The sequence below is a fragment of the Oncorhynchus mykiss genome, chromosome 20 (assembly GCF_057628025.1).
Source record: "Oncorhynchus mykiss isolate SJ-2025 chromosome 20, ASM5762802v1, whole genome shotgun sequence".
In the NCBI taxonomy this organism is placed as follows: Eukaryota; Metazoa; Chordata; class Actinopteri; order Salmoniformes; family Salmonidae; genus Oncorhynchus; species Oncorhynchus mykiss.
The window spans coordinates 25,505,553-25,531,186 of NC_143041.1; the positions used below are offsets into that span (position 1 = coordinate 25,505,553).

Genomic DNA, 25,634 nt, shown 5'->3' on the forward strand with positions numbered 1-25,634 from the left:
GGAGTTGCCTGCCCGCAGCTCACTAGAGGAGTTGCCTGCCCGCAGCTCACTAGAGGAGTTGCCTGCCCGCAGCTCACTAGAGGAGTTGCCTGCCCGCAGCTCACTAGAGGAGTTGCCTGCCGCAGCTCACTAGAGGAGTTGCCTGCCCGCAGCTCACTAGAGGAGTTGCCTGCCGCTGCTCACTAGAGTTGCCTGCCGCTGCTCACTAGAGTTGCCTGCCCGCAGCTCACTAGAGGAGTTGCCTGCCCGCAGCTCACTAGAGGAGTTGCCTGCCCGCTGCTCACTAGAGGAGTTGCCTGCCCGCAGCTCACTAGAGGAGTTGCCTGCCCGCAGCTCACTAGAGGAGTTGCCTGCCGCTGCTCACTAGAGGAGTTGCCTGCCGCTGCTCACTAGAGGAGTTGCCTGCCGCTGCTCACTAGAGGAGTTGCCTGCCCGCAGCTCACTAGAGGAGTTGCCTGCCCGCAGCTCACTAGAGGAGTTGCCTGCCGCTGCTCACTAGAGGAGTTGCCTGCCCGCAGCTCACTAGAGGAGTTGCCTGCCCGCAGCTCACTAGAGGAGTTGCCTGCCCGCAGCTCACTAGAGGAGTTGCCTGCCGCTGCTCACTAGAGGAGTTGCCTGCCGCTGCTCACTGGAGGAGTTGCCTGCCGCTGCTCACTGGAGGAGTTGCCTGCCGCTGCTCACTAGAGGAGTTGCCTGCCGCTGCTCACTGGAGGAGTTGCCTGCCGCTGCTCACTAGAGTTGCATGATGTATTCCATTGCAGTTGTTCTACTAGATAAAGGTTGCAAATCTCCTGAAGGGCCATAGATACTCAGTGTATCAATATGTTCCTTTAAAGAATAACAAGTACAGTACTGAGAGAAATCTAAAACCGGTTGTACTTCGAGGTCATTGTTATTGCCGTCACTGATAACGTTTCCTGCATTTAACCATGAATGATGACTTATCAAAACCGTTGACACAATTACCAATGTTTTCTTTAAATGTGTCTCAAGAATGTCATCAGTATAACATGTGTGGAGTTAAATGTTTTTTGTTGTTTATCAACAAATCCCTTTTCTCTGTGGGGGAGGCTGGGTCTGTAGGTTGAGCTGTGGAGTGGGAAGGTATGTGGCAGATACATGAATGAATGGCAACAGCTGAGCAGGAGAACTCTATCACCAACCCCACCGTGTGTGTGTGTGTGTGTGTGTGTGTGTGTGTGTGTGTGTGTGTGTGTGTGTGTGTGTGTGTGTGTGTGTGTGTGTGTGTGTGTGTGTGTGTGTGTGGAGCTCCAACCAGAGCAGTCTCTCACTCTCTCTGGGCTCTCGTCCCTGCTGCTGCCCTCCCTTTTCTCTCCTCCCTCTCTCTTTTTCTTCTTTGGCTTTACCCTGTGGATTTCCACCATCTCATTGGACACCTTAGTAGAGCAGCTCTATCGTTCCTATCTGACTGTCACGACAAGAGAAAACGAGGGAAGGACAGAGAGAAAGAGAAGAAAATAGATTTTCTGACCAGGAAGACAGAAGACGGCAAGTTTTCTTGAGTCAAATCACATCCCCTCTTTTGAAAGGAATTTCAAGCTACTTTTTCTTAATCAACCTTTGACAAGCACAGTCAGAAGTCATCTGGACACGCAATGAATAAGACTAACATCTTCTCCCTGCCTCGACCTTAGTGAGAGGAAAACCAATACGTTCTTGGATGTCGTCTATTGCAGGCGAGACCTCTTTTTAGAGACCCATCGACTGCCTCCCACTCCGTAGTTTGGCCACCGCTATATCAGCATCTATTCAAGACTTGAACGACGACACCGCTATATGAAAATATATTTTTTTACAAAGATAATTAACAGCAAGTCTAAATGATCATGCTGGACACCAACCACTTCCTGTCCTTTGATCTCGCCCCCTTGGACTCTCCTCCAATGGGGGAAGAGCTGGACAAGCAGGACTTGATGGATTATGAGAGACATGCCTATCACAGCCTCAAAGAAGGTGGGTGGGGTTAGAAGACACCCAGTGGAGAGGGGAAAAACTGATCTGATTTGTGTTTTAGATGGAGCCTAGCCCTCGATTTTATAATTTACTAGTTTATGGTCTAGCCAACTTTGGGTTTGATTCTGTATGGTGACAGGACTTCTGTCAAGCTTTTGATACGTCCTCTTCCTGCTCCGTTCTTATTGATGCATTTGATGAACTGTAATAAGCTGTTCATTGGTCATTCCTCATGTCTGTTTGTCTGAAACTCCCTGGTTGTATTATGTAATGGTTAAGCTAACGTCCAAATGATGAGCTCACTGGATCATTACCGCGTGCTTTGCAAATAGACGTGTTCCAAAGGCTATGCCAAGTGTTAGGCTGCTGTTTGCGCCTGCGAGTTTATAAGGGAGACTTGTAGGTTGACGTGTGTGTGTGTGCACAGCAGGTGTGGGCGGTACTGTGCCAGGTCTGGGGCCCTTTGGGGACAGTGGCATTCAGCAGACATATTTATTAGACCTAATGACACATGAGCACACTGGGATTAGCCCAAGTTGGCCAGCAGTTGGCCCACCTCCCGCTTCTTTTCTCTCTCTGCGTTCTATCTTCTCTCTGCACTCTGTTTTTCTCTCGCTCTCCAGAGTTGGGCTTTGTCCCAATATTCTAATAAATAGCCCTACTTCCTATATGACCGCTGCAGATCCAGAGGGATCTTGTTGGTGAAGGTTACATGGTGGAAGTTGTAACTGTGTCTGTTACTTTCAGTGGTCATGAAGACATGGAAAGATGTGGGCTAGTATTTGGATCGGTGTAGGTCTGAACTGAAGGGTACTGTTATCTATGCCAGTTTGTCACCAAAATCTAAGTTTAGACTTTTCTAACATATACTGCCCAAATTTTTGTAAGAAGAGTGGAGATAAAATGAAAGCTTAATCTTGTGAAGTTGTATGACTTTATTTACAGCATTTATTAATAAGGCATAACAATATTTGATCAAATGTTTCCGGACTGGGAATAATCGGTTCCAAATGTACCTTTTTAAGCCCATGGGTGTTCCAAATAGTAATACATTAAATAATACATTTGAATGAATTTCAAAACGTACAAACTGACATTTCTTATGTAGAATTATATTAATATCCCCCAAAGTTATTAACATAAACTGATAATTACTATTCATTGTGAAAGTTAGGCTTTTGTTCTTGTCAACCAGTACACACTTTTTATTTCAACGAATCACACTTCAATCACGACATGATTAGTTGAATCAGGTGTGTTGTTGCTGGGTAAGAACAAAACGACTGCAGCCATTCTGTTGATATGAAGCCTTGCACAAATAACATAACACAACTTTGAACCAATTATCTGAAAGCTGATTCACATTTGCTGTACTGCTATTCTTCTTAATTTGTTAATTAGTTCCTCATGTTCATTGACTATTGGGGATATCAACTCACTATCCCATGTGTTTCAAAGCACACTGGGCTGAATTGGAACAACAGTGATTTATGTTGAAATGGACCAACTAGCAATATCTACTCATACAATATTTGGAAACCAATGGTTTTGGGGTATAAATATTCACTATAGACTCCAATATTATACAAAGTTAGTATTGATCATATTGACCACTTTATTTATTTCCAATTCCATTCTATATAGAGGGAGTGCTTTTTGTGCTTCTTCACCCTATAAGCCCACCTGAGATAAAGCAAATGTTATTGATCACATACACATGGTTAGCAGATGTTAATGCGAGTGAAATGCTTGTGCTTCTAGTTCCGACCATGCAGTAATATCTAACAAGTAATCTAACAATTTCACAACTACCTTATACACACAAGTGTAAAGGAATGAATAAGAATATGTACATATAAATATATGGATGAGCGATGGCCGAACGGCATAGGCAAGATGCAGTAGATGGTATAGTGTACAGTGTATATCCATATGAGATGAGTAATGTAGGGTATGTTAACATTATATAAAGTGGCATTGTTTAAAATTACTAGTGATACATTTATTACATCAATTTTTTGTATTACTAAAGTGGCTAGAGATGAGTCCGTATGTTGGCAGCAGCCTCTCTCTCTCTCTTGAGATAGAAGCTGTTTTTCAGTCTCTCGGTCCCAGCTTTGATGCACCTGTACTGACCTTGCCTTCTGGATGATAGCAGGGTGAACAGGCAGTGGCTCGGGTGGTTGTTGTCCTTGATGATCTTTTTGGCCTTCCTGTGACATCGGGTGGTGTAGGTGTCCTGGAGGGCAGGCAGTTTGCCCCCACTGATGCGTTGTGCAGACCTCACTACCCTCTGGAGAGCCTTACGGTTGTGGGCGGAGCAGTTACCGTACCAGGCGGTGATACAGCCCAACAGGATGCTATCGATTGTGCATCTGTAAAAGTTTGTGTGTTTTTGGTGACAAGCCAAATTTCTTCAGCTTCCTGAGGTTGAAGAGGCGCTGTTGCGCCTTCACCACGCTGTCTGTGTGGGTGGACCATTTCAGCTTGTCCGTGATGTGTATGCCGGAACTTAAATCTCTCCACCTGCTCCAAGACTGTCCCATCAATGTGGATAGGGAGGTGCTCCCTCTGCTGTTTCCTGAAGTCCACGATCATCTCCTTTGTTTTGTTGACGTTGAGTGTGAAGTTATTTTCCTGACACCACACTTCGAGGGCCCTCACCTCCTCCCTATAGGCCGTCTCGTCGTTGTTGGTAATCAAGCCTAACACACTGTAGTGTCGTCTGCAAACTTGATGATTGAGTTGGAGGCGTGAATGGCCACGCAGTCATGGGTGAACAGGGAGTACAGGAGAGGGCGGAGAATGCACCCTTGTGGGGCCTCAGTGTTGAGGATCAGCGGGGTGGAGATGTTGTTTCCTACCCTCACCACCTGGGGGCGTCCCGTCAAATCCAGGACCCAGTTGCACAGGGCGGGGTCGAGACCCAGGGCTTAATGACGAGTTTGGAGGGTACTATGGTGTTAAATATCAGCACATTAGTCTCATCATTTTACATAAAGCATGATCACTTATCTGAGAAGGTACTAAAAATATTGAAAATGTGTTTATCTGAGGGTCGCCTCAACACCAATGTTTTTCTGCAGCTTTGAACTTACACAAATGTCAACTGAATAATAAAAACATTTGATTGGCTTAGAATAAAAACTGTTATGAATATAACAACCAGATTCACTGGTTGCAACATTACATTTATTTATTTTGTGTTTGAATCCAGACGGAAGTGGACTTAATAGGCACATGGGCTTTATAGGTACATTTACCATAAACAAGGGTCGTTTTACAGTGTCATCTTAACACCAATACTGTCAGTGAGTATCAGATGTGTGAGGTATCAGTCAGATAGTGTTTCTGATCTCTTGTTCTGTGGATAGAAATAGTGCAGGGGGAGGCTTGGAGTGGGTGGCAAGGCAATGATGAGAGAGAGAGAGAATGAGGTAAGGTTATAGTGAGATACTAAATGTGAAGTTCCCCAGGGAAAGAGGAAGAGAGAAATAATTGAGAATGACCTGCCTCAGGGAGCCTGTGAAAGAAAGAAAGAAGCAAGGTTAGGAGAGAGGGTAAAGGGGGAGAGATGTGAGGAAGTGATGGGGACTCTCTCCCAGAATAGATCCTTCTCTTTACTTCCCGTGGGTGCCAAGTGGTGTGGCATGCCCTGGGCTGGCACGTTCCACATGTTTGTGTTATTGTCTGTGTATGTGTGCTTGTGTGCCTGCATAGTCACGTGAGTCAAGTGTATGTGTGTAACAGTGTGTTTATGTTACATACACGTGAGTCTCGAGTGCGTTTGTGTGTGTGTCAGCAAGAGCAGAGAGAGAAATGAAGTCCGTTGCTTACAGCAGGGACTCAGAATCCCTGATATGCTGTGAGATTGAAGACCAGACTCAGAACAGGTCTGTGCCCAAACAATTCGAGCTTCTACTTTTAAAAATTCACCTTTCCAGAAACAAATCTCTCATCGTTGCCACTTGTTACAGACCCCATTCAGCCCCCAGCTGTGCCCTGGACACCATATGTGAATTGATTGCCCCCCATCTATCTTCAGAGTTCGTACTGTTAGGTGACCTAAACTGGGACATGCTTAACACCCCGGCCATCCTACAATCTAAGCTAGATGCCCTCAATCTCACACAAATTATCAAGAAACCTACCAGGTACAACCCTAAATTCGTAACCATGGGCACCCACTTAGATATCATCCTGCTGGTGGTTCTCTGATCCACCTCTACGCAGGCGACACCATTCTGCATACATCTGGCCCTTCTTTGGCCACTGTGTTAACAAACCTCCAAACGAGCTTCAATGCCATACAACACTCCTTCCGTGGCCTCCAACTGCTTTTAAATGCTAGTAAAACTAAGTGCATGCTCTTCAACCGATTGCTGCCCGCGACTGGCATCACTACTCTGGACGGTTCTGATTTAGAATATGTGGACAACTACAAATACCTAGGTGTCTGGCTAGACTGTAAACTCTCCTTCCCAGACTCGCATTAAGCATCTCCAATCTAAAATTAAATCTAGAATCTGCTTCCTATTTCGCAAACAAAGCCTCTTTCACTCATGCTGCCAAACATACCCTCGTAAAACTGACTATCCTACCGATCCTTGACTTCGGAAATGTAATTTACAAAATAGACTCCAACACTCTACTTAGCAAACTGGATGTAATCTAACACAGTGCCATCTATTTTGTCAATAAAGCCCCATATACTACCCACCACTGCGACCTGTATGCTCTCGTCGGCTGGCCCTCGCTACATATTCGTCGCCAAACCCACTGGCTCCAGGTCATCTAAGTCTTTGCTAGGTAAAGCACCGCCTTATCTCAGCTCACTGGTCACCATAGCAACACGCACACGCTCCAGCAGGTATATTTCACCGGTCATCCCCAAAGCCAACACTTCCTTTGGCCGCCTTTCCTTCCAGTTCTCTACTGCCAGTGACTGGAACGAATTGCAAAAATCACTGAAGCTGGAGTCCTATATTTCCCTCTCTAACTTTAACCATCAGCTGTCAGAGCAGCTTACTGATCATTGTACCTTTACGCAGCCTATCTGTAAATAGCATACCCAACTACTTCATCCCCATATTGTTATTTATCCTCTTGCTCTTTTGCACATCATCATCTGCACGTCTAGCACTCCAGTGTTAATGCTAAATTGTAATTATTTCGCCTCTATGGCCTATTTATTGCCTTACCTCCCTACTCTTCTACATTTGCACACACTGTATATAGATTTTTTATATTGTGTTATTGACGATATGTGTAACTCTGTTGTTTTTGTCGCACTGCTTTGCTTTATCTTGGCCAGGTCGCAGTTGCAAATGAGAACTTGTCCTCAACTGGCCTACCTGGTTAAATAAAGGTGAAATAAAATAAAAAGAACAGCTGACTAGACTCAGACTGCCTGGCACTTCTGATGATGTCATGGTATCAGCCCTCCCTAACAGGTTCTCCTGCCCTTAAAGGACCCGGCGAGAGAGAAGGACACACACACACACACACACACACACACACACACACATATATATATATATATATATATATATACGCTCTGCATGTGGCCGCTCCACAGAGACTAGCCTACTACATAGAGACGGGAACTGATGACCAAGAAATAGTCCACTCCTAGAAATGCAGCAGTGGCTTGGGACTCTCCTGAGTGCATACAATAATTAAACCAGGGGTGAGTTTCCCAGAAAGCCTGGTTAACAAAAAGGTCACAACAAGTTACTGACACAGTAGCAGGATAGAGAGATGTGTATCTATTATAATAATAAATAGGTGGGTGCTTATATTTGGCCTATATGAATTGGAAATGTGCTTTTTGCTAATCCCAACTCCACAGAGACACCCTCAGAGAGTGGGGTCATGGCCAGGGTCAGCCATTATCAACGGCGACCCTGGAGAAAAGGGTTAAGTGGCTTGCTCAAGGGCACGTTGACAGATTTTTCACTTTGTCGGCTTGGGGATTCTGACCTTTAGGTTACTGGCTCAAAGCTCTAACTGTTAAGCTACCTGCCACCAGTGTGACTCATGAACACAGTCATTTAGGTGGTCAGTTGTTCTGATTGGAAGACTGATAAGGGTCTACTTACTTCCTTTAATTGTTGCAAGATTTGTAGTACATAATAGTTTGTACTGCAAATCTTTCAACAATTAAAGGAAGTATACCATAGCTGGCTTGATAATACAGGCTACTGTGAGGAATTAATCAATAGGTCATGCTAAGTGGTTAAACAGTGAGAAAACAGTCTGCTGACAGACAAGACTGACTGTGTGATTGTATCTCTGAGTCGTTATGTAAGAGATGTTTCCTGTTTTGAAATAACGATGTGTCAGGCGTACATGCAACAAGGAGTCTCTCAAACACACATTATTCTGTGTTTTTATAAGCGCACTTTGAGTTTAGAAACAGGAAGTGTGTAATAATGTCACTGTACTCCGCCCTCCTTTGCAACAGCAACAAAAAAAACAAAAAAAAGAGCGAGGGAGGAAGTAAAAAAGAGTGAGGGTTCTGTCCATTGAGTCCTGCTCTATCCGTCTGCTCGTGTGTTTGTTGACATAAGGATACCCTCTCTGCCCTGCAGATGGATTCTTCAGTGTAGGATGGCAGTCTAGACCTGAAACTCTTGTTTTGAAGAGGTTGTTGTTGTTTCCATGCTGGCAGTTGCTGACTCTCCTCTACCTCTCTCTCACTGTCCTCATGCAGTCCTCCAGCTCAAACTACAGCAGAGACGCACCCGGGAGGAACTGGTCAGCCAAGGGATCATGCCACGTAAGTAGTGCCCAAACTCTTTATCCTTATCTCTATTGTCTAGAGCAGCAAATATAATAGAATATCACTCTGCATGCTTGACCAGCACAGTTTCTGTTCCGGTTCCATTGGACAGACAGGCCTGTTGTGTTGTGTTAGCGTTGTCATTTGCATTGTGTTGTCTTGTGTTTTGCGTTGTTGTGTTATCAAGTGGGCCAGCCAGCTTCCCCTTCTGTGTCCACTTCCTGTTCTGTGCTCTGTTTAGTAGCTGAAGAGACTCAGTGTTCAGCTGTAGGAAGGAGGAAGTGCATGGGCTATCTCTCGGTTCTTACTGGAGAGAGAAGCTGACTAACTCCCTAACCTGCACCCTTCAGAAGGACCCTAGCAAGGCCACAATTGTCACTGTCAGTGACAGCGTTGTCACTGACTCTCCTTGACAAGTGCACTCAGTCTGCACCCCGGTTGGGGTCTGTTCGATTTTCAATTCAGGATTTGCTTCTGTTATGACCTAGCCTGATCCAAGACCATCCTGACCGCGTCACTCTTGTTTCGCTTCACTTCAACAGAATGTAAGCTTGCGAGTGCTCCGGATGGTTGTGCTAGGCTAGTTACGATGGGTCACAAAGTGCAAAGTGGCTAACCTGGCCCTAAGATGGGCCTCTCCTCTGTGATCCCACTCTTATTACACAACAACAACAGGCCAGGGGAACTGTGTATCTACTGTGTATCTACACAGTTACCCTGCACAGACAGACATACATACAGGACTTTATTCCAGATTAGTCCAGATTACTGAGGATCAGGTTGTCTTCCTGTGGGGGAGGCATTACAACCCAACCTTTATAAGTCACTTGTTATGACTAAGGCCCAAGGCTATAGCAGAATACAGGGCCTTGACGGTAAAACCGTTGTCTGTTGACGGTAGTGCTCATGTCATGGATTTACAGTCAAGGTAGAGTTGGATATATAAATAAGAGTGAATTACAGAGTAGACAGGATCCTCCATGATCCATTTGCATGTATTTGGAGACAAATGTTGACTTGATATGAGTGGTTAGGCCAATATTTAGGCCTGCTAGTCTGTGACCCCATCCCCCCGGTTGACCTCCTAACCTCTGGCTTGACCCCTTCCTGTAAGCCAGCATTACGTCCCACAATGGACGGACACACACACACACACACACACACACACACACACACACACACACACACACACACACACACAGGTGATGTGATGATGAAATCTTCAGTGTCCCTCCATCATCCTCTTCAACTTTCCACTGTGTGTGTCTTGTACTTGTTTTGGTGTGTATGTTTGTGTGCTTACATGTATGTCCACATTTGTGTTTTGATCGGGGCTGCTGGGGTGAGATGCTTAGTGACACACACACACACACACACAGACAGACAGGGACATGCTGAGGACCAATACAGTTGAAGAGTGATGAATGTAGAAAGTCCCCCTCTCAGAAAGTCGTTCCATCACTCCTCTCTCTCATCTGTCCGCCCCTCCTTAAAGATCCTGTCTGGTCTGTTATTCAGATCTTTATTGATTGTTCTCAGACGTACACCTCTCTCATACTATAGCAGGCTGTTCCTCCTTCACTGTTCTGCTGAAACGAGTCAGGCACCAGTCAATACAAAAACACACTTCTATTTTCTCTTACTGTTTGGTGGTTATAACTCCTTTGACCTTTTCCTATAGAGTTCTGCTTTGAGTGTGTTCTCACACTGTCAATCTCCAGTGGTGGTGAAGAGCTCACAGCATAGTCTGTACTCCTTCGTTCATTCTCTCTTCCTTCGTCGTTTCTCCCTCTTTCCCTCACTGTCCACAGCACTGAAGAGTCCGGCAGCCTTCCACGAGCAGCGGAGGAGTCTGGAGAGAGCCAGGGTGAGTCTCTCCACGTCGGTCTTTCTTTCTGTAGTTCAATATGTGCACTCTTTGTTGAACTGCGTCCTCTCTCTGAGACAACACTCATCTCTCTCTCTCTCTCTCTCTCTCTCTCTCTCTCTCTCTCTCTCTTCTCCCACCCCCCTCTCCTCCCTTCCAGACTGAGGACTATCTGAAGAGGAAGATCAGGAGTCGTCCTGAGCGCTCAGAGCTGGTCAGGATGCACATACTGGAGGGTGAGTCACAGCGCCCCCTCTCTGATCACCACAGAACTACACCGTCACACGCTACTTCTCGACGTGGTTACATTGAGCCAACTATACCACGTCTGTTTGTGCTGCTCTATATACATAAGTATGTTTAGTTATGCACTTGTTTGTGGACTTTGTGTACCTAATTGAGTGGTGTCTGTACATCCTTGTGAAACAATGTGTTTTTCTCTTCACACAGAGACGTCAGCAGAGCCGTCTCTGCAGGCCAAGCAGCTGCAGCTGAAGAGGGCCAGGCTGGCTGATGACCTCAATGATAAGATCTCCCACAGACCTGGTCCTATAGAGCTTATCCACAAGAACATCCTGCCTGTAGACCTGGACTGCCCTCTGCAACACTCACTACTGGGTATGGACACGCACTGTCTACTGCAATACACACACAGTTCAAATGTTCCTCAAAATGTTATCATTGCAATATCACAATGTCACAGTACTGAACTGGTGTCAGGACATTGTTATTGCAAAATCCTCATGGTGGAGACTGTGAGACCATCATTAGTCATTCTGGTTTGGCAATCTCCTCTTGGTGTATTGCCAATTACTAATCTCACAGTTTGAAATACAGATGTTTGTTGTAGTGATACTGAACCTCACAACTTACCAACTAGTTTTTGTAGAAGATCATTTGTTTGGTGAGAAGAACGGTGAAATATAGGTTTAATTAATCTCTCTACTAGAGGTCGACCGATTATGCTTTTTCAACGCCGATACAGATTATTGGGGGATCAAAACCGCTGATGCCGATTAATCGGATGATTTTTAATTAATTAATTTATTTGTAATAATGACAATTACAACAATACTGAATGAACACTTATTTTAACTTAATATAGTACATCAATCAAATCAATTTAGCCTCAAGTAAATAATGAAACATGTTCAATTTGGTTTAAATAATGCAAAAACAAAGTGTTGGAAAAGAAAGTAAAAGTGCAATATGTGCCATGTAAGAAAGCTAACGTTTCAGTTCCTTGCTCAGAACATGAGAACATGTGAAAGCTGGTGGTTCCTTTTAACATGAGTCTTCAATATTCCCAGGTAAAGTTTTAGGTTGTAGTTATTATAGGAATTATAGGACTATTTCCCTCTATACCATTTGTATTTCATTAACCTTTGACTATTGGATGTTCTTATAGGCACTTTAGTATTGCCAGTGTAACAGTATAGCTTCCGTCCCTCTCCTCGCTCCTCCCTGGGCTCGAACCAGCAACACAACGACAACAGCCACCATTGAAGCAGTGTTGCCCATGCAGAGCAAGGGGAACAACTACTAGAAGGCTCAGAGCAAGTGACGTTTGAAACGCTATTAGCGCGCACCCCGCTAACTAGCCAGCCATTTCACTTCGGTAACACCAGCCTCATCTCGGGAGTTGATAGGCTTGAAGTCATAAACAGTGCAATGCTTGACGCACAACGAAGAGCTGCTGGCAAAACGCACGAAAGTGCTGTTTGAATGAATGTTTACGCGCCTGCTTCTGCCTACCACCGCTCAGTCAGATACTTAGATACTTGTATTCTTAGTCAGATTATATGCAACGCAGGACACGCTAGATAATATCTAGTAATATCATCAACCATGTGTAGTTAACTAGTGATTATGATTGATTGATTGTTTTTTATAAGATAAGTTTAATGCTAGCTAGCAATTTACCTTGGCTTACTGCATTCGCGTAACAAGCAGTCTCCTTGTGGAGTGCAACGAGAGAGAGGCAGGTCGTTATTGGGTTGGACTAGTTAACTGTAAGGTTGAAAATCTGTCCCTGAATAAGGCAGTTAACCCAACGTTCCTAGGCCGTCATTGAAAATAAGAATGTGTTCATAACTGACTTGCCTAGTTAAATAAAGGTATAAAAAAATATATTTAAAAAAATCGGCAACTCTGCACCCAAAAATACCGATTTCCGATTGTTATGAAAACTTGAAATCGGCCATTCTGATTAATCGGTCGACCTCTGCTCTCTACCACACACAGATTCTCCAAAGGGTGCAGGAGAGTCCTCATTGGACGAGGACAGCAGTGATGCGTTTTCTCCGGACACTCTAGCCAATCACGACTCTCCACTGGGTGCTGTCTCCCAGCTGTCACCCTCTGACATGCTCACTCAGAACGGGGACATGTCCCCCTCACAGGTACAGATCATTCTAAAAATCTTTTTTATTTTTGTACAGTACTTATAGCCACAGAATGGAGATTACATAGACGAGTAATCGCGTGAGTTGTCCCATTATTGGCGCTTCAACTGACCAATCAGATGTTTTCTTAGTTCCTTACCCAGGTCCCTCCTCCCCCTCCTCCGCTGTTGCTGAATGACCATGACTCCTTGCAACGACAGAAGCTGACCAATGGGACAGTGACGCCAGTTGCTTCCCGCCCTGTCAGTGGTCAAACCAAGGTGAGGGACATCCCCTGTTAGTCTGAATATATTGCTATGAAGGTTGGAATGTAATACTTTCTGTATACAATCATATTTACTTACTTACTCTTACCCTCCCTCCCTTGATCTCGCTCGCTCACTCTATCGATCCTTCCCTATCTCCCTGTAACTCTGTTCCAGTCCAAGCCCAGCTTGGAGCGCCTCTCCCAGAGGCCTAAGAAATCAAAAGACGTGAAGCCCAAGGTGAAGAAGCTGAAGTACCACCAGTACATCCCTCCGGACCAGAAGGCTGACCGGGAGCCTCCCCCTCAGTTGGACTCCACCTACGCCAAGATCCTCCACCAGCAGCAACTCTTCCTCCAGCTGCAGATCCTCAACCAACAGCAGCAGCAGCACTACAACTACCACACCATCCTCCCAGCACCACCCAAGTGAGTGTGTGTGTGTGTGTGTGTGTGTGTGTTGGGATTGGAATTGGCAATGCTGTTTAATGGCATGTGGTTTTGTGTGTTAAAGCGACTGTGCCACCCTGTGTGCGTGGTTGTGTGCTTGTGAACTCACTTCTCTGTTTCTTGTTTCTCCTCAGACCACCTGCAGAGCAGCCAACTTCAACAAACCCCGGCCCCTCCCCTTCACGCAGTGTTCCCCCGACGACCCCGGCCCCTTCCAATCAGCATGGGCCAAGTCGTCAGAGCCAAACCCCTGTGGGAGGGGCCAAACCTTTGACGCTACCAGCCAACCTGGATGACTTCAAAGTGAGTAGATGCCAGATGGTGAAGCGTGATTCATCACGCAAGAGAATGCATTTCCACTGCTCCAGAGTCCAATGGCGGCAAGCTTTACACCATTCAAACGGACGCTTGGCATTGCGCATTGTGATCTTAGGCTTGCGTGTGGCTGCCGATGAGCAGTTCTAGTGCTGATGTTGCTTCCAGAGGCAGTTTGGAACTTGGTAGTGAGTGTTGCAAACGAAGTCAGCACTCAGCGGTGTTGTTCTGTGAGCTTGTGTGACCTACCACTTCACGGCTGAGCCGTTGTCTCTCCTAGACGTTTCCACTTCACAATAACAGCACTTACAGTTGACCAGGGCAGCTCTAGCAGGACAGAAATTTGACGAACTGACTTTTTGGAAAGGTGGCATCTTATGACGGTGCCACGTTGAAAGTCACTGAGCTCTTTAGTAAGGCCATTCTACTGTCAATGTTTGTCTATGGAGATTGTATGGCTGTGTGCTCGATTTCATACACCTGTCACTAACGGGTGTTGCTGAAATAGCCGAGTCCACTAATTTGAATGGAGTGTGCACATACTTTTGTGTATATATATAGTGTACTTAACAATGGGGTAAGGATCAGAATCATAACTCTTCTTCTCCCCTCCAGGTTGCTGAGCTGAAACAGGAGCTGAAACTGCGGAGTCTGACCGTATCTGGCACTAAGATGGACCTTATCGATAGGCTGAGAAACTACCAGGAGCAGAATGGAGGTGGAGCTGGTGTCACTGCGACTGTAACCCCTAAACCCAGCCTACCAACCCCACAGCACGCCTCAACCCAACCTGCTGGCTTCACCATCTCTGCCCCCCCCCATGCCGGGACCAATACCCTCACCCACCAATCAGGAGAGGCAGGCGGGAAGATACCCGCTTTCTCATTGGCTCAGAGTGCTGCTCCAGCCCGTATTATGAGGTTTGGGAGTACAAACTCCTCCCCTCCTGTGTCTCCCACCCCGTCAGAACGGTCGCTGGCGGTAATGAGCCCCGATGAGACCAGCTGTAATGGAGACTTATTTGGGGAGATGGTGAGCTCTCCCCTGACCCAGCTCAGCCTGCACCCTTCCCCAGCCTCCATCAAAGAGGAGAACCAGGGTCACTTACCCACCTGCAGCCTCTCCCAGTCTCAGCTTTCACCCACTGCGCCTCAGCCTGCCACCCCACCTCAGGAGCCCTCAGGAGCCCCTGGGGCAGCCATGGAGGCCTCACCCTTGGACAAGGACCAGTTGCTCCAGGAGAAGGACAAGCAGATCGAGGAGCTGACACGCATGCTGAGGCAGAAACAGAGGCTGGTGGAGACCCTGCGCTCGCAACTGGAGCACGGGAAACAGACAGGATTGAAAGAGATGCAGGGTGTGGTGATAAACGGTTATGCCCAGGAGGCCCAAACCAAAACCACCTCCATCAGAGCCTCAACCATTCTCTATCCCACTCTCACCAATGGAGAGATGGTGAGGGTCAAGAAAGAGGTAGAGACGCAAGAAGAGATGGAGGGGTTGGACGAAGCTCAGCCTAAGGGACAGCCTCAGCCGACACAGTGCTCCCAGCAGACTCTGCTCAAACTGCAGCAGATCCACCGGATACAGGTTCAACAACAGACACAACAACTACTTCAGACACAACAACAACAGCAGACACAACAACAGCAGTCCCAACAGCTCCAGCAACAAAAACAGCAACAACAGACACAGCAGATGCAGCAGCAGAAGACATCAGCCCAGATGCTACTCCAGCAACAGCAGCAGCTGCAGCAGCTGATCATCCAGCAGACCCAGCAGAAACAGCTCCAGCTGCAGCACAAACAGCTGCAGGCCCAGCAGAGGAAGCAGCAGAGACAGGCCCAGAGACAGCAGCAGAACAAACAACTGAGTCAGACCGTCACCACACAACAGGTACATTCAGTCATTACAGATCTATATCGTACAGTCTATAGATCTACGGTATAGGTATACACACTGCAGACGGTCACCGCACATCAGGTACATATTTAACAGAATTAACCTTGTCTGAAACCATACATGCATTTTTAATGGAATAAATTTGTCTGAAACCCAAAGACTATTGTTGACCTCAGCGGGCAAAGACCTGGGTCTGTCTCTTCCCCATCTCTGTTGGGCTGTTGGTTTGAATATGTCTGTTCTCTACTCCTATTCTCTCCAGGTCACTCCAGTCTTCATCGGCCAACAGAATGGCACCCAGGTCCCCGCCCAGACCTTCTCATTGGACCTCCTCAAGTCGGGCACCACACCCACCCTTGTCACCGACGGCAACGGCAACCACTACCTGATAGCACTGACCAATCACAATGCAGAGGGCCAGAACGGCATGACCTCATTGGGCAAAACTAGTGGATCACAACGCATCACACTACAGGTACAGTTACGCTGGAAATCTGCTAATAAGTGTTACAGGTTTCTATGTTAAAACCTCTCTAGGCTAGGTGTAACGCTACTGTCCCACCTGACCAACATTCAGTGAAAGTGCAGGGCGCCAAATTCAAACAACAGAAATCTCATAGTTAAAATTCCTCGAACATACAATTATTATTCACCATTTATTGTTATACACCAACTTCTTGTTAATCCAACCACAGTATCCGATTTCAAAAAGACTTCACGGTGAAAGCATACCATGCGATTATCTGAGGACAGCACCTAGTCACAAAAAACATACAGCCATTTTCCAGCCAATGAGAGGAGTCACAAAAAGCAGAAATAGAGAATGAATCACTAACCTTTGATCTTCATCAGATGGCACTCATAGGACTTCATTTTACACAATTACATGTGTGTGTTGTTCGATAAAGTTCATATTTATATCCAAAAATCTCAGTTTACATTGGCGCGTTATGTTCAGTAATGTTTTGCTTCCAAAACATCCGGTGATTTTGCAGAGAGCCACATCAATTTACAGAAATACTCATCATAAACGTTGATGAAAGATACAAGTGTTATACATAGGTTTCAAAAGAAACTTCTCCTTAATGCCACCGCTGTTTCAGATTTCAAAAAAGCTTTACGGTGAAAGCACACCATGCGATTATCTGAGGACAGTGCTGAGCCCCCCAAATAAGCCATACAGATACCCGCCAAGTTGTGGAGTCAACAGAAGTCAGAAATAGCGTTATAAATATTCACTTACCTTTGAGGATCTTCATCGGGATGCACTCCCAGGAATCCCAGTTCCACAATAAATGTTTGTTTTGTTCGATAAAGTCCAAATTTATGTCCAAATACCTCCTTTTTGTTCGCGCGCTTAGTTCACCAATCCAAATGCACAAGGCGCGGGCACGAAGTCCAGACAAAAAGTAAAAAAAGTTCCATTACAGTTCGTAGAAACATGTCAAACGATGTATATAATCAATCTTTAGGATGTTTTTATCATAAAGCTTCAATAATATTCCAACCGGACAATTCCTTTGTCATTAAAAAGGAAAGGGAACGGAGCTTGTGCTCACGGCCGCGCGCGATAAACAACTCATAGCTTTCAGCTGAGCCATCTACTGTGAGTGGTCTTATTCGCTCCCCTTTCACAATAGAAGCCTGAAACAACTTTCTAAAGACTGTTGACATCTAGTGGAAGCCTTAGGAAGTGCAGTCTGACCCCATTTACCCCATATTGGATAGGCAATCACTTGAAAAACTGCAAACCTCAGATTTCCCACTTCCTGGTTGGATTTTTCTCAGGTTTTCGCCTGCCATATGAGTTATGTTATACTCACAGACATCATTCAAACAGTTAACTTCAGAGTGTTTTCTGTCCAAATCTAATAATAATATGCATATCCTAGCTTCTGGGCCTGAGTAGCAGGCAGTTTACTCTGGGCACGCTTTTCATCCGGACGTGATAAATACTGCCCCCCTATCCCAAAGAAGAAATTATTGTGAAATATGGTAGCACAGTGCAGTAAACCACTTCGGTTGGATGTCCGTGGCCTCGTGGAAATCGAGTTAGCATAATACAAAAATCCACAATAAACTCTGTCAGTTTAAGCTAGAGACATGTTTTTTTGCATCAGATGCGTCTCAATCCACCACATCCGCCAATTGCACTTCTGCATCGATTTTATACACCTTTCAGCAACCAATTGTGGCTGAAATATCCAAATCCACTAATTTGAAGGGATGTCCACATACTTTTGTATGTATAGTGTATCTCTCGGATATAGGACTGACACTTCAGAACAAACTTCCTTTTAGATTTGTTTTGGGGGCTATCTGTTGTTCCATGTAGTGAATCTGTTATTCGATGCTTTTGTATGGGCTAATAGCAGTAAATCAAATAGCTAAATGACCTGCTTAAAACAATTCCATATAGCTTAGTACAGTGGTCACCAACTCGATTGACTGGTCAATCTCCAAGCCATTCGTAGTCGATCACCAAACATTTCTGTAAAAAAAACAACGATAAAGCTTTGCGTTCCTATTTTTTGTTATTTGTTTCACACTGTTGAAAGCAGGTGCACTTGATTCAACAGCCCTAGCACCGGGAAGGCAAAGTGTTCCAATTTTGAACCATTTCATGTCTGAAGGTAGAACTCTGCCTACCCACCAGGCCCAGAGAGCAAATCAAGTGCATCTATAGGCCTACTGCTGGCCAATCAGATAGCTCGGATCAGTGTCTGCAGTTTCCTCGCAACATAAACTGTATAACGAAGCTATGTACGCACAGCAATGTTGATCATGTGAGATTTCAAAACTTTGAAAACCATGGCTAAAGAGAGACTCAACAAATACAGAACCTTTTGTTTTTGATTCTGAACTCAATATAGTCATTTCAATCAGAAAATTAACAGAAATGGCATTGACAAAATTGACACCCTAGACTTTGGTCAAAATAACTGCAATTAAGTGCTTCCTATAGCCATGGATGAGCTTCCTGCACCAATCTTCCATCAGGTTTAGTCTTGCAGCCACGTCCAGGGAGGTTTCAAAGTGGTCTGAGAAGAACAACATTGGAAGGGCAATTCAAGCATTGCCAATGTGCAGTGATAATGTATTGGGCCTATAGCCTACTGCACAAACCTCATTACTACAGAAGTGTTTTTAATTGGTTAATGTTGCGTAGGCTTATGTTTTTCAAGTCATGTATCCCATTTCTTTTTTTGTCGTGAGCGGGAGATCTCTGCTTGCATTTTGACTCAGTGATTTTGACTCTCCCAGTCATATTGTCAACAAGGCAGCCTTATGTATTGTTCAAAAACCTACCTTTTCCATAAAATATGTTAGTTTTCATTGGGAAGGCACATAAAGCGTTTTTATCAAAAGCCATCACTTTTGCATGTGAAACCCTACTCATTACTCCACATGCTTAACCTACGTCACTTTTGTTTTTTTCTGCCGATTTCAACGTCGGCCAGAGCGGGACTCACACCAGGGATGCAGCCCGGTCCAAAACAAATGCAATCCTTTTTCACCCGGGCCAGCTTAATCAAAATCCATCCATGTTTAATGGTGAATTCAATCTCCCTATTTTGTCCTCTAGCGATTGCAGTCAACTCCAGGCAAACTCCCCAGCCAATCCCCAGCTGAGATACTCAGCTCTGACACTCAATCAAAACAACAGTTACAACCAGGCCCTGTCAACCAGCCTATCAAAAAGGTATGAGAATTACAACTAATCAAGGCATATACAAAGTCTGCTCTTACACACACACAATTTTAGCTGTCACTGTCTGGCAATACTCTTAAAATCATCACTGTCTTTTTTCTCTCCTTCAGGAACAGAAGGCGGTTCTACATCTGGAGACCAATGGCATGACCAATGGAGTAACAGAGCCAAGTCAGTCTGTCTCCGCTCCGCCCAATCTCCATCCTTTCTTTGACGAGGTGTCAAACTCGTCTGAAAGCCCAAGCACAGCTTCCCCCTTCCTCAAGGTAAGACCAATTCTGCAATGATCATTCATGGCATGTCCACTGTCATCCCATATTTGGCTTTTCATTCATCTGCAACTATATTTTTTACTTGCATTTATTCTTTCTTTGTAGCCTATTTCCTTTCCCCTTCCCTCATCCTTTCTTTATTCTCTCCTTCCACCCTTTCAGAGAGAAGTGTGTCCGACCTTTGACCGGCACACATTGTTCACCCCTCCCTCTCCTAAACAGACCTCTTTCTCCTCCACTCAACGCCTCAAAGTATGTCCTTCACTCCTGCCATGTCCTTCTGCACATGTCTATCCATGTCTTTCCTGTTCATTATTTTTCTCTTCCATCTTTCATTTTCTCTGTCCATCTGTTAGCATTGGTCTTATCTCAAATTTGCTCAGTATGTTGTTGATTTTATAGTACTGTACATCATTGCCGGTTTTGTTAAACAGCCATGAGTACTGTAAACTGTACTAAATGTCTTCTCTGCCCCCAGGAGAACGGCCTGAGCAGTCAACAGATGGACGACCTGTTTGACATCCTCTTGAAGAGTGGAGGTAATCGAACAGAGCAGTGTACACACAACACTCACACAAATATCTTCATAATGTCTTACATGCTGACCACACCGCTCGCGTCGCGTGTGCCAATGAGAGACTGCGTTGCCAAGCCCTAAAATAGAGGTCGGTTCTCTTTGTAACGCTGAACGCGGTGCAAGTCCTGCTTCTCCCATCTCCTCATTTGGTTTATAGAAGCAGATACCCGCGTGGGTGATTGAAAGATTAACTGAGTTTGGTTGGTTGTCATGGTAACTATGAAAGTTAGATGCCAATCGCCATATAAAGTCCAAACAAGAAAAGGCCTGGAAGGAGGAGAGATGACTTGAAACAATTCGGTTGACCGTTTTATGTGTGGATTAATTGTCAGAGTAGAGGACCTTGTGCATTTCAGGTAAGATAACAACTCAACGTTTATATCCCAGGACAAATTAGCTAGCAACAGCAGGCTAGCTAGCTAAATTTCCATAAATGTTTAATGATTTTCAACCTGTACCCAAATAAATATATTTCAACCTGCTTGTCATGATCGCGTTTGGTGTGGGGGGACAAAATCAATTTGCGCACGATGGCCGATGCGCGTGGCCGGTTTGGGTACGGTGTTACTGCCAACACATGAGCGCCAACCCATTTGTTTGATAATTGTTAATATTTATGCTTTTTCTTTCTCTTCCCCACCCAGAAATCTCTGGATTCCGAGCAGACCCTTCCCTGGCCCTCCTCCACTCCAACCCCCCCACCCCTCCCTCGTCCCCTCTCCACCTGTCGCCCCCCACACCCCCTCCGGAGCCCTCCCTACCCGCCCTGCCCTCCCAGCAGCCATTGCCCTGCCCAGGAAGTAGTCGTCTGGAGGATTTCCTGGAGAGCACCACCGGCACGCCCATCCTGGGAGTGGAGCCTGACGGTGGCCTGACTTTAATTGACGACCTCCACAGCCAAATGCTGAGCACCTCCAGCATCCTGGACCATCCCCCCTCACCGATGGACATGGACACCAGTGACCTGGGCTTCTCCCCCCACCCAGCAGGGCTTGACTTCGGGGACCCAGCCCTGGACAGCATGGACTGGCTAGACATCTCCATGGGAGGTGGAGGGGGAACGAGTCTTGCCCCTCTGGGCCCCCACACGCTCCCTAGTGTGTTCTCAGTAGACTTTCTGGACAGCTCGGACCTCACTCTGCACTGGGACTCCTGTTTGTAGCTTCTACGGAGTGAGGAGTGGTAAAGACTCACACACAAAGACACACGCTCACGCATACTGCGTACAGGCTCTTATCTCTCTCACGCAAACACTCTTACTTGATAAGCAGGTCCACCACTCTGGAGGTTACCTGGCCCAGCCACATTCACTGAGACCGGGGGCCTTGCCCTGCATTCACTCTAGTTGGACAGGCTGAAGAGCAAAACTGACTTTAGATCAGAGGCAGTGGGTGAGAGGTGGTACTGCATTAGTGGAGCTTGGTCTATGACACACCCTTATGGTGACAAAGGGTAATACACGTGGAGGGCAGACCCAAAGTGTCAGTGGTGCCTGCACTGATTGGTGGAAAGCTGTAATGAACAAACCTCATTGGTGGAAAATAATGAATCGAACCTCATTGGTGCAAACCAGAGGAGCTTTTACAATGGTATTTAATGTTTAGCTCAACGGAAACTGCACTGTACTGAACGACCAGTGGAAAAGCGGGTTGATTATGGTGGCCCAGAGGGAGGTTGTGTATGGTGTGTGCTGCACGAGTTAATACGATTTTCAAATGGTCACACCAATATTGATCAACCACACCTCGCTGCACTATCCGAACAGAAGCAAATGTACGGCAAAGGCTGTTGAACGGTACACGCCATTTTGGGGAAGCGTGTCCGCCACGCAACGTAGCAAACGTTGTATTGAATTGAACGCACCCCAATTGGTGAAATGAACCTCATTGGAGGAGGCAGTTACTGGAGGTGTTTGCTAGACCACTATGCATTTCTGTATGTGGGGGGTGTATTATTGATTGTCCATGTTTTTCTTCCCAGTTGCATAGAATAGCAGGTGGGGAATAAAGTGGTCATGGCTTGGTTTCCAAACAACTTGGACCATGTCATTTTATATGAAAAAAATATATATAAAAAATGCAATAAACTTGAAAATATGTGTGTTGTTTTTATTATACCATAACCATTTGTAAATGCACACTGATTTGGTGACTGTCTATATATACCTTGGTACAGTTTTTGTGGCACTGGACATAGCCACTGGAGGGCGACATTATCATTGACAAAATACTGCTTGAGAGTTACCCATCACAGATCAACTGCACTTTTTGTTTTTAGGCCAAGTTAACTGGTCTTTAACCTAAATTAATGTGTACATTTATGTGAGAAATCAGCATTTGAGGACTGCTTTGGATGCACATGTGCCCAGAGAGATGGCAACCTTATCTTAGGTCCAGCATTGTCTTGATTACATTGGGTCGGCAAGCCCAAGTTGATTATTATGTTCAGATGGTGACAGAAACAAACTGATTAAAAAAAGGAAAACTACAAACCGGCCTAAACTAACCCAGCAGCCTCACGGCTTATCAACTGGGACACTGACTGAACATCACATTAATTGGCAGCTCTTGTGTGCTTATCAGTCAGGCTCAGCACTTGGACACGGTTGCTGCTGCCCCCTGGGGGAATTGAGTGGAAGTGGTAGTCTGCAGTCTAACATATTCCATAACACTATACAGTGCACTACTTTTGACCCGAGTCGAATAGGCCCAGGTCAAAAGTCATGCACTATATAGGGAATAGGGTGCCTTTAGGGTTAAATGGTGGGAACCTGGTTACTGAGATGTATGAGGATTTACCACCCAAAACCATTCCCTTTTCCCTGGATAAAAAAAAAAAAACAGAAAAAACGGTCAATTATTTCTAAGAACAGCAAGACGTGAAATGGGAACTTAAATTATATACAATGCCTAAATCTGTCTTCTCTGCATGATCAATCAATGCTCAGGGTGGGGACAGACAGCCCATCTCAGTATGGAGCGCAGTTCACAATGTAGACTAATCTAATCATTTGTTTTCTTGTGACAGGTAGGCCTGCATTTGCTGCAGCATAGTCTATGCTACAGTAATATAATATCATTTGCACCTGGTATCTTTTAGTTGTAAAGATTTTACTTTTTCTAAATTTCAGCTACAGAGTTTTAAAACAGCCTGTAATGTTAATATCGTTGCTTTACAGCAGTGCATGCACAAGCACTCTTGCAGCCTTTCTCTCTGCATCCAAAATAGATAATACTGTTCTAGTTTGATATATATAGCCCTATACAGTGCATTCGGAAAGTATTCAGACCCCTTCCCTTTTTCCACATTTTGTTACATTACAGCCTTATTATCTAAAACGGATTAAAGAATTTCCCTCCCCTCATCAATATACATACAATACCCCATAATGACAAAGCAAACATGTTTTTAGAAATGTTAGCAAATTTAAAAAAACAGAAATACCTTATTTACATAAGTATTCAGACCTTTTTCTACGAGACATGAAATTGAGCTCAGCTGCATCCTTATTTCAATTGAGTTGTTTCTACAACTTGATTGGGGTCCAACTGTGGTAAGGTAAATTGATTGGACATGATTTGGAAAGGCACACACCTGTCTACATAACGGTCCCGCAGTTGACAGTGCATGTCAGAGCAAAAACCAAGCCATGAGGTCGAAGGAATAACCATAGAGCTCCGAGACAGTTATGTGTCGAGGCACAGATCGTGACCGTGGCCTCCATCATTCTTAAATGGAAGAAGTTTGGAACTACCAAGACTCTACCTAGAGCTGGTCGCCAGGCCAAACTGAGCCATTGGTGGAGAAGGGCCTTGGTTTGATTGAACTCTTTGGCCGGAATGCCAAGCGTCAAGTCTGGAGGAAACCTGACACCATCCCTACGGTGAAGCATGGTGGCGGCAGCATCATGCTGTGGGGATGTTTTTCAGCAGCAGGGACTGGGAGACTAGTCAGGATCAAGGGAAAGATTAAGCAAAGTACAGAGAGATCCTTGATGAATACCTGCTCAGACTGGGGCGAAGGTTCACCTTCCAACAGTACAATGACCCTAAGCACACAGCCAAGATAACGCAAGAGTGGCTTCGGGACAAGTCTGAATGTCCTTGAGTGTCCCAGCCAGAGCCCGGACTTGAACCCGATTGAACATTAGAGAAACCTAAAATAGCTGTGCAGCAACGCTCCCTATCCAACAGAATCAGCAGGTCAGGATGTAATTGGTCCGGTAGCTAAAACATGAAGGGTGGGTTCCATAGCTAAGGCGAGGTGACACAACAACCAATGGTTGCGTTGTGTGTCATCGACTGACCAACGGGGTTAGCTGATACTTAAAATGCCTATCCAGCCTATGTAAGGCCTGTCAGGCGTCAGCAACGTCTAAGCATAGGACATTTTTGGACCTCCCCAACACACAAACACACATTTTCCCCACCCCCCTATTACTTCATGCAGATACTGTATTATCCACATCGCTGAATTTCAACTAATACTCCCAATTTCTCCCTCTGCACATACTTACGCTGTCTGCTCTCTTAGGGAAACCCTGTTTCAGGGGACAGCTTTGAGTCCTGAAAACACACACCACCCCTCCCTCTGAGTTCACACTCGCTGTGTTTTGATCCTGGGGCTTTTTAGCTCATAAAGCCTCAGGGAGTCTGGTCTGAATCACCTGAGTTCTGGGAGGTGCTGGAAATTGACAATAAGGGGAGGGAGATAGACAGGGGCTGCCCAATCTTGAAATTTTTCTCATGATCTTATTCAGTATGATAGTTGCATATTCACAGCAGTTAAAATAATGCTATGAATTTTGGACATACTGCATTGGTGTACTTTTAATGTCATATCGAATGGATTAGTAATGACAAAAACGATATCCATTTCCTCAAAGGATTAATCAGTCAAACACCTCCACTGTGTTGACTGAGGTTTTGGATGGTGTAGCTTAAAACCAGAGTTTGTAAAGGTTCAAAAAGTACTCCAACCCGGTCGTCAATTTAGTGAGTTGGCTCTGCCAAGAAATGACCAGTTAAGCAAGTATGTCTTTATCAATGTGACCTCTGGACAGCTAAACTGTATGAGTTACGCAATGCTCTGACTTAAGCCAGATTTAGATTATTTTCATTTAGTTCTCTGTG

At 45.3% G+C, this 25,634-nt stretch overlaps 1 protein-coding gene across 11 annotated transcripts in view; it reads left to right on the forward strand.

Moving 5' to 3' along the window:
* The window catches only part of LOC149974467 (myocardin-related transcription factor A-like), a 42,880-nt gene extending 20,284 nt beyond the window's left edge, over nucleotides 1-22,596 (forward strand). For 5 of the 11 annotated variants that reach the window (XM_090212681.1, XM_090212685.1, XM_090212686.1 and 2 more), the window contains 15 exons: nucleotides 8,690-8,755; nucleotides 10,570-10,625; nucleotides 10,786-10,861; nucleotides 11,076-11,243; nucleotides 12,870-13,027; nucleotides 13,162-13,290; nucleotides 13,453-13,703; nucleotides 13,859-14,027; nucleotides 14,655-15,935; nucleotides 16,204-16,416; nucleotides 19,528-19,644; nucleotides 19,764-19,919; nucleotides 20,088-20,177; nucleotides 20,404-20,464; nucleotides 21,147-22,596. In XM_090212681.1, coding sequence (XP_090068807.1) covers nucleotides 8,690-8,755; nucleotides 10,570-10,625; nucleotides 10,786-10,861; nucleotides 11,076-11,243; nucleotides 12,870-13,027; nucleotides 13,162-13,290; nucleotides 13,453-13,703; nucleotides 13,859-14,027; nucleotides 14,655-15,935; nucleotides 16,204-16,416; nucleotides 19,528-19,644; nucleotides 19,764-19,919; nucleotides 20,088-20,177; nucleotides 20,404-20,464; nucleotides 21,147-21,664 — 3,509 coding nt within the window. In that variant the 3' untranslated portion in view covers nucleotides 21,665-22,596. Of the gene's footprint in view, nucleotides 1-1,219; nucleotides 1,975-8,689; nucleotides 8,756-10,569; nucleotides 10,626-10,785; nucleotides 10,862-11,075; nucleotides 11,244-12,869; nucleotides 13,028-13,161; nucleotides 13,291-13,452; nucleotides 13,704-13,858; nucleotides 14,028-14,654; nucleotides 15,936-16,203; nucleotides 16,417-19,527; nucleotides 19,645-19,763; nucleotides 19,920-20,087; nucleotides 20,178-20,403; nucleotides 20,465-21,146 lie in introns of those variants that run through there. The other 6 variants (XM_090212683.1, XM_090212688.1, XM_090212689.1 and 3 more) reach the window with 3 other exon arrangements.
* The last annotated feature ends 3,038 nt before the right edge of the window (nucleotides 22,597-25,634 follow it).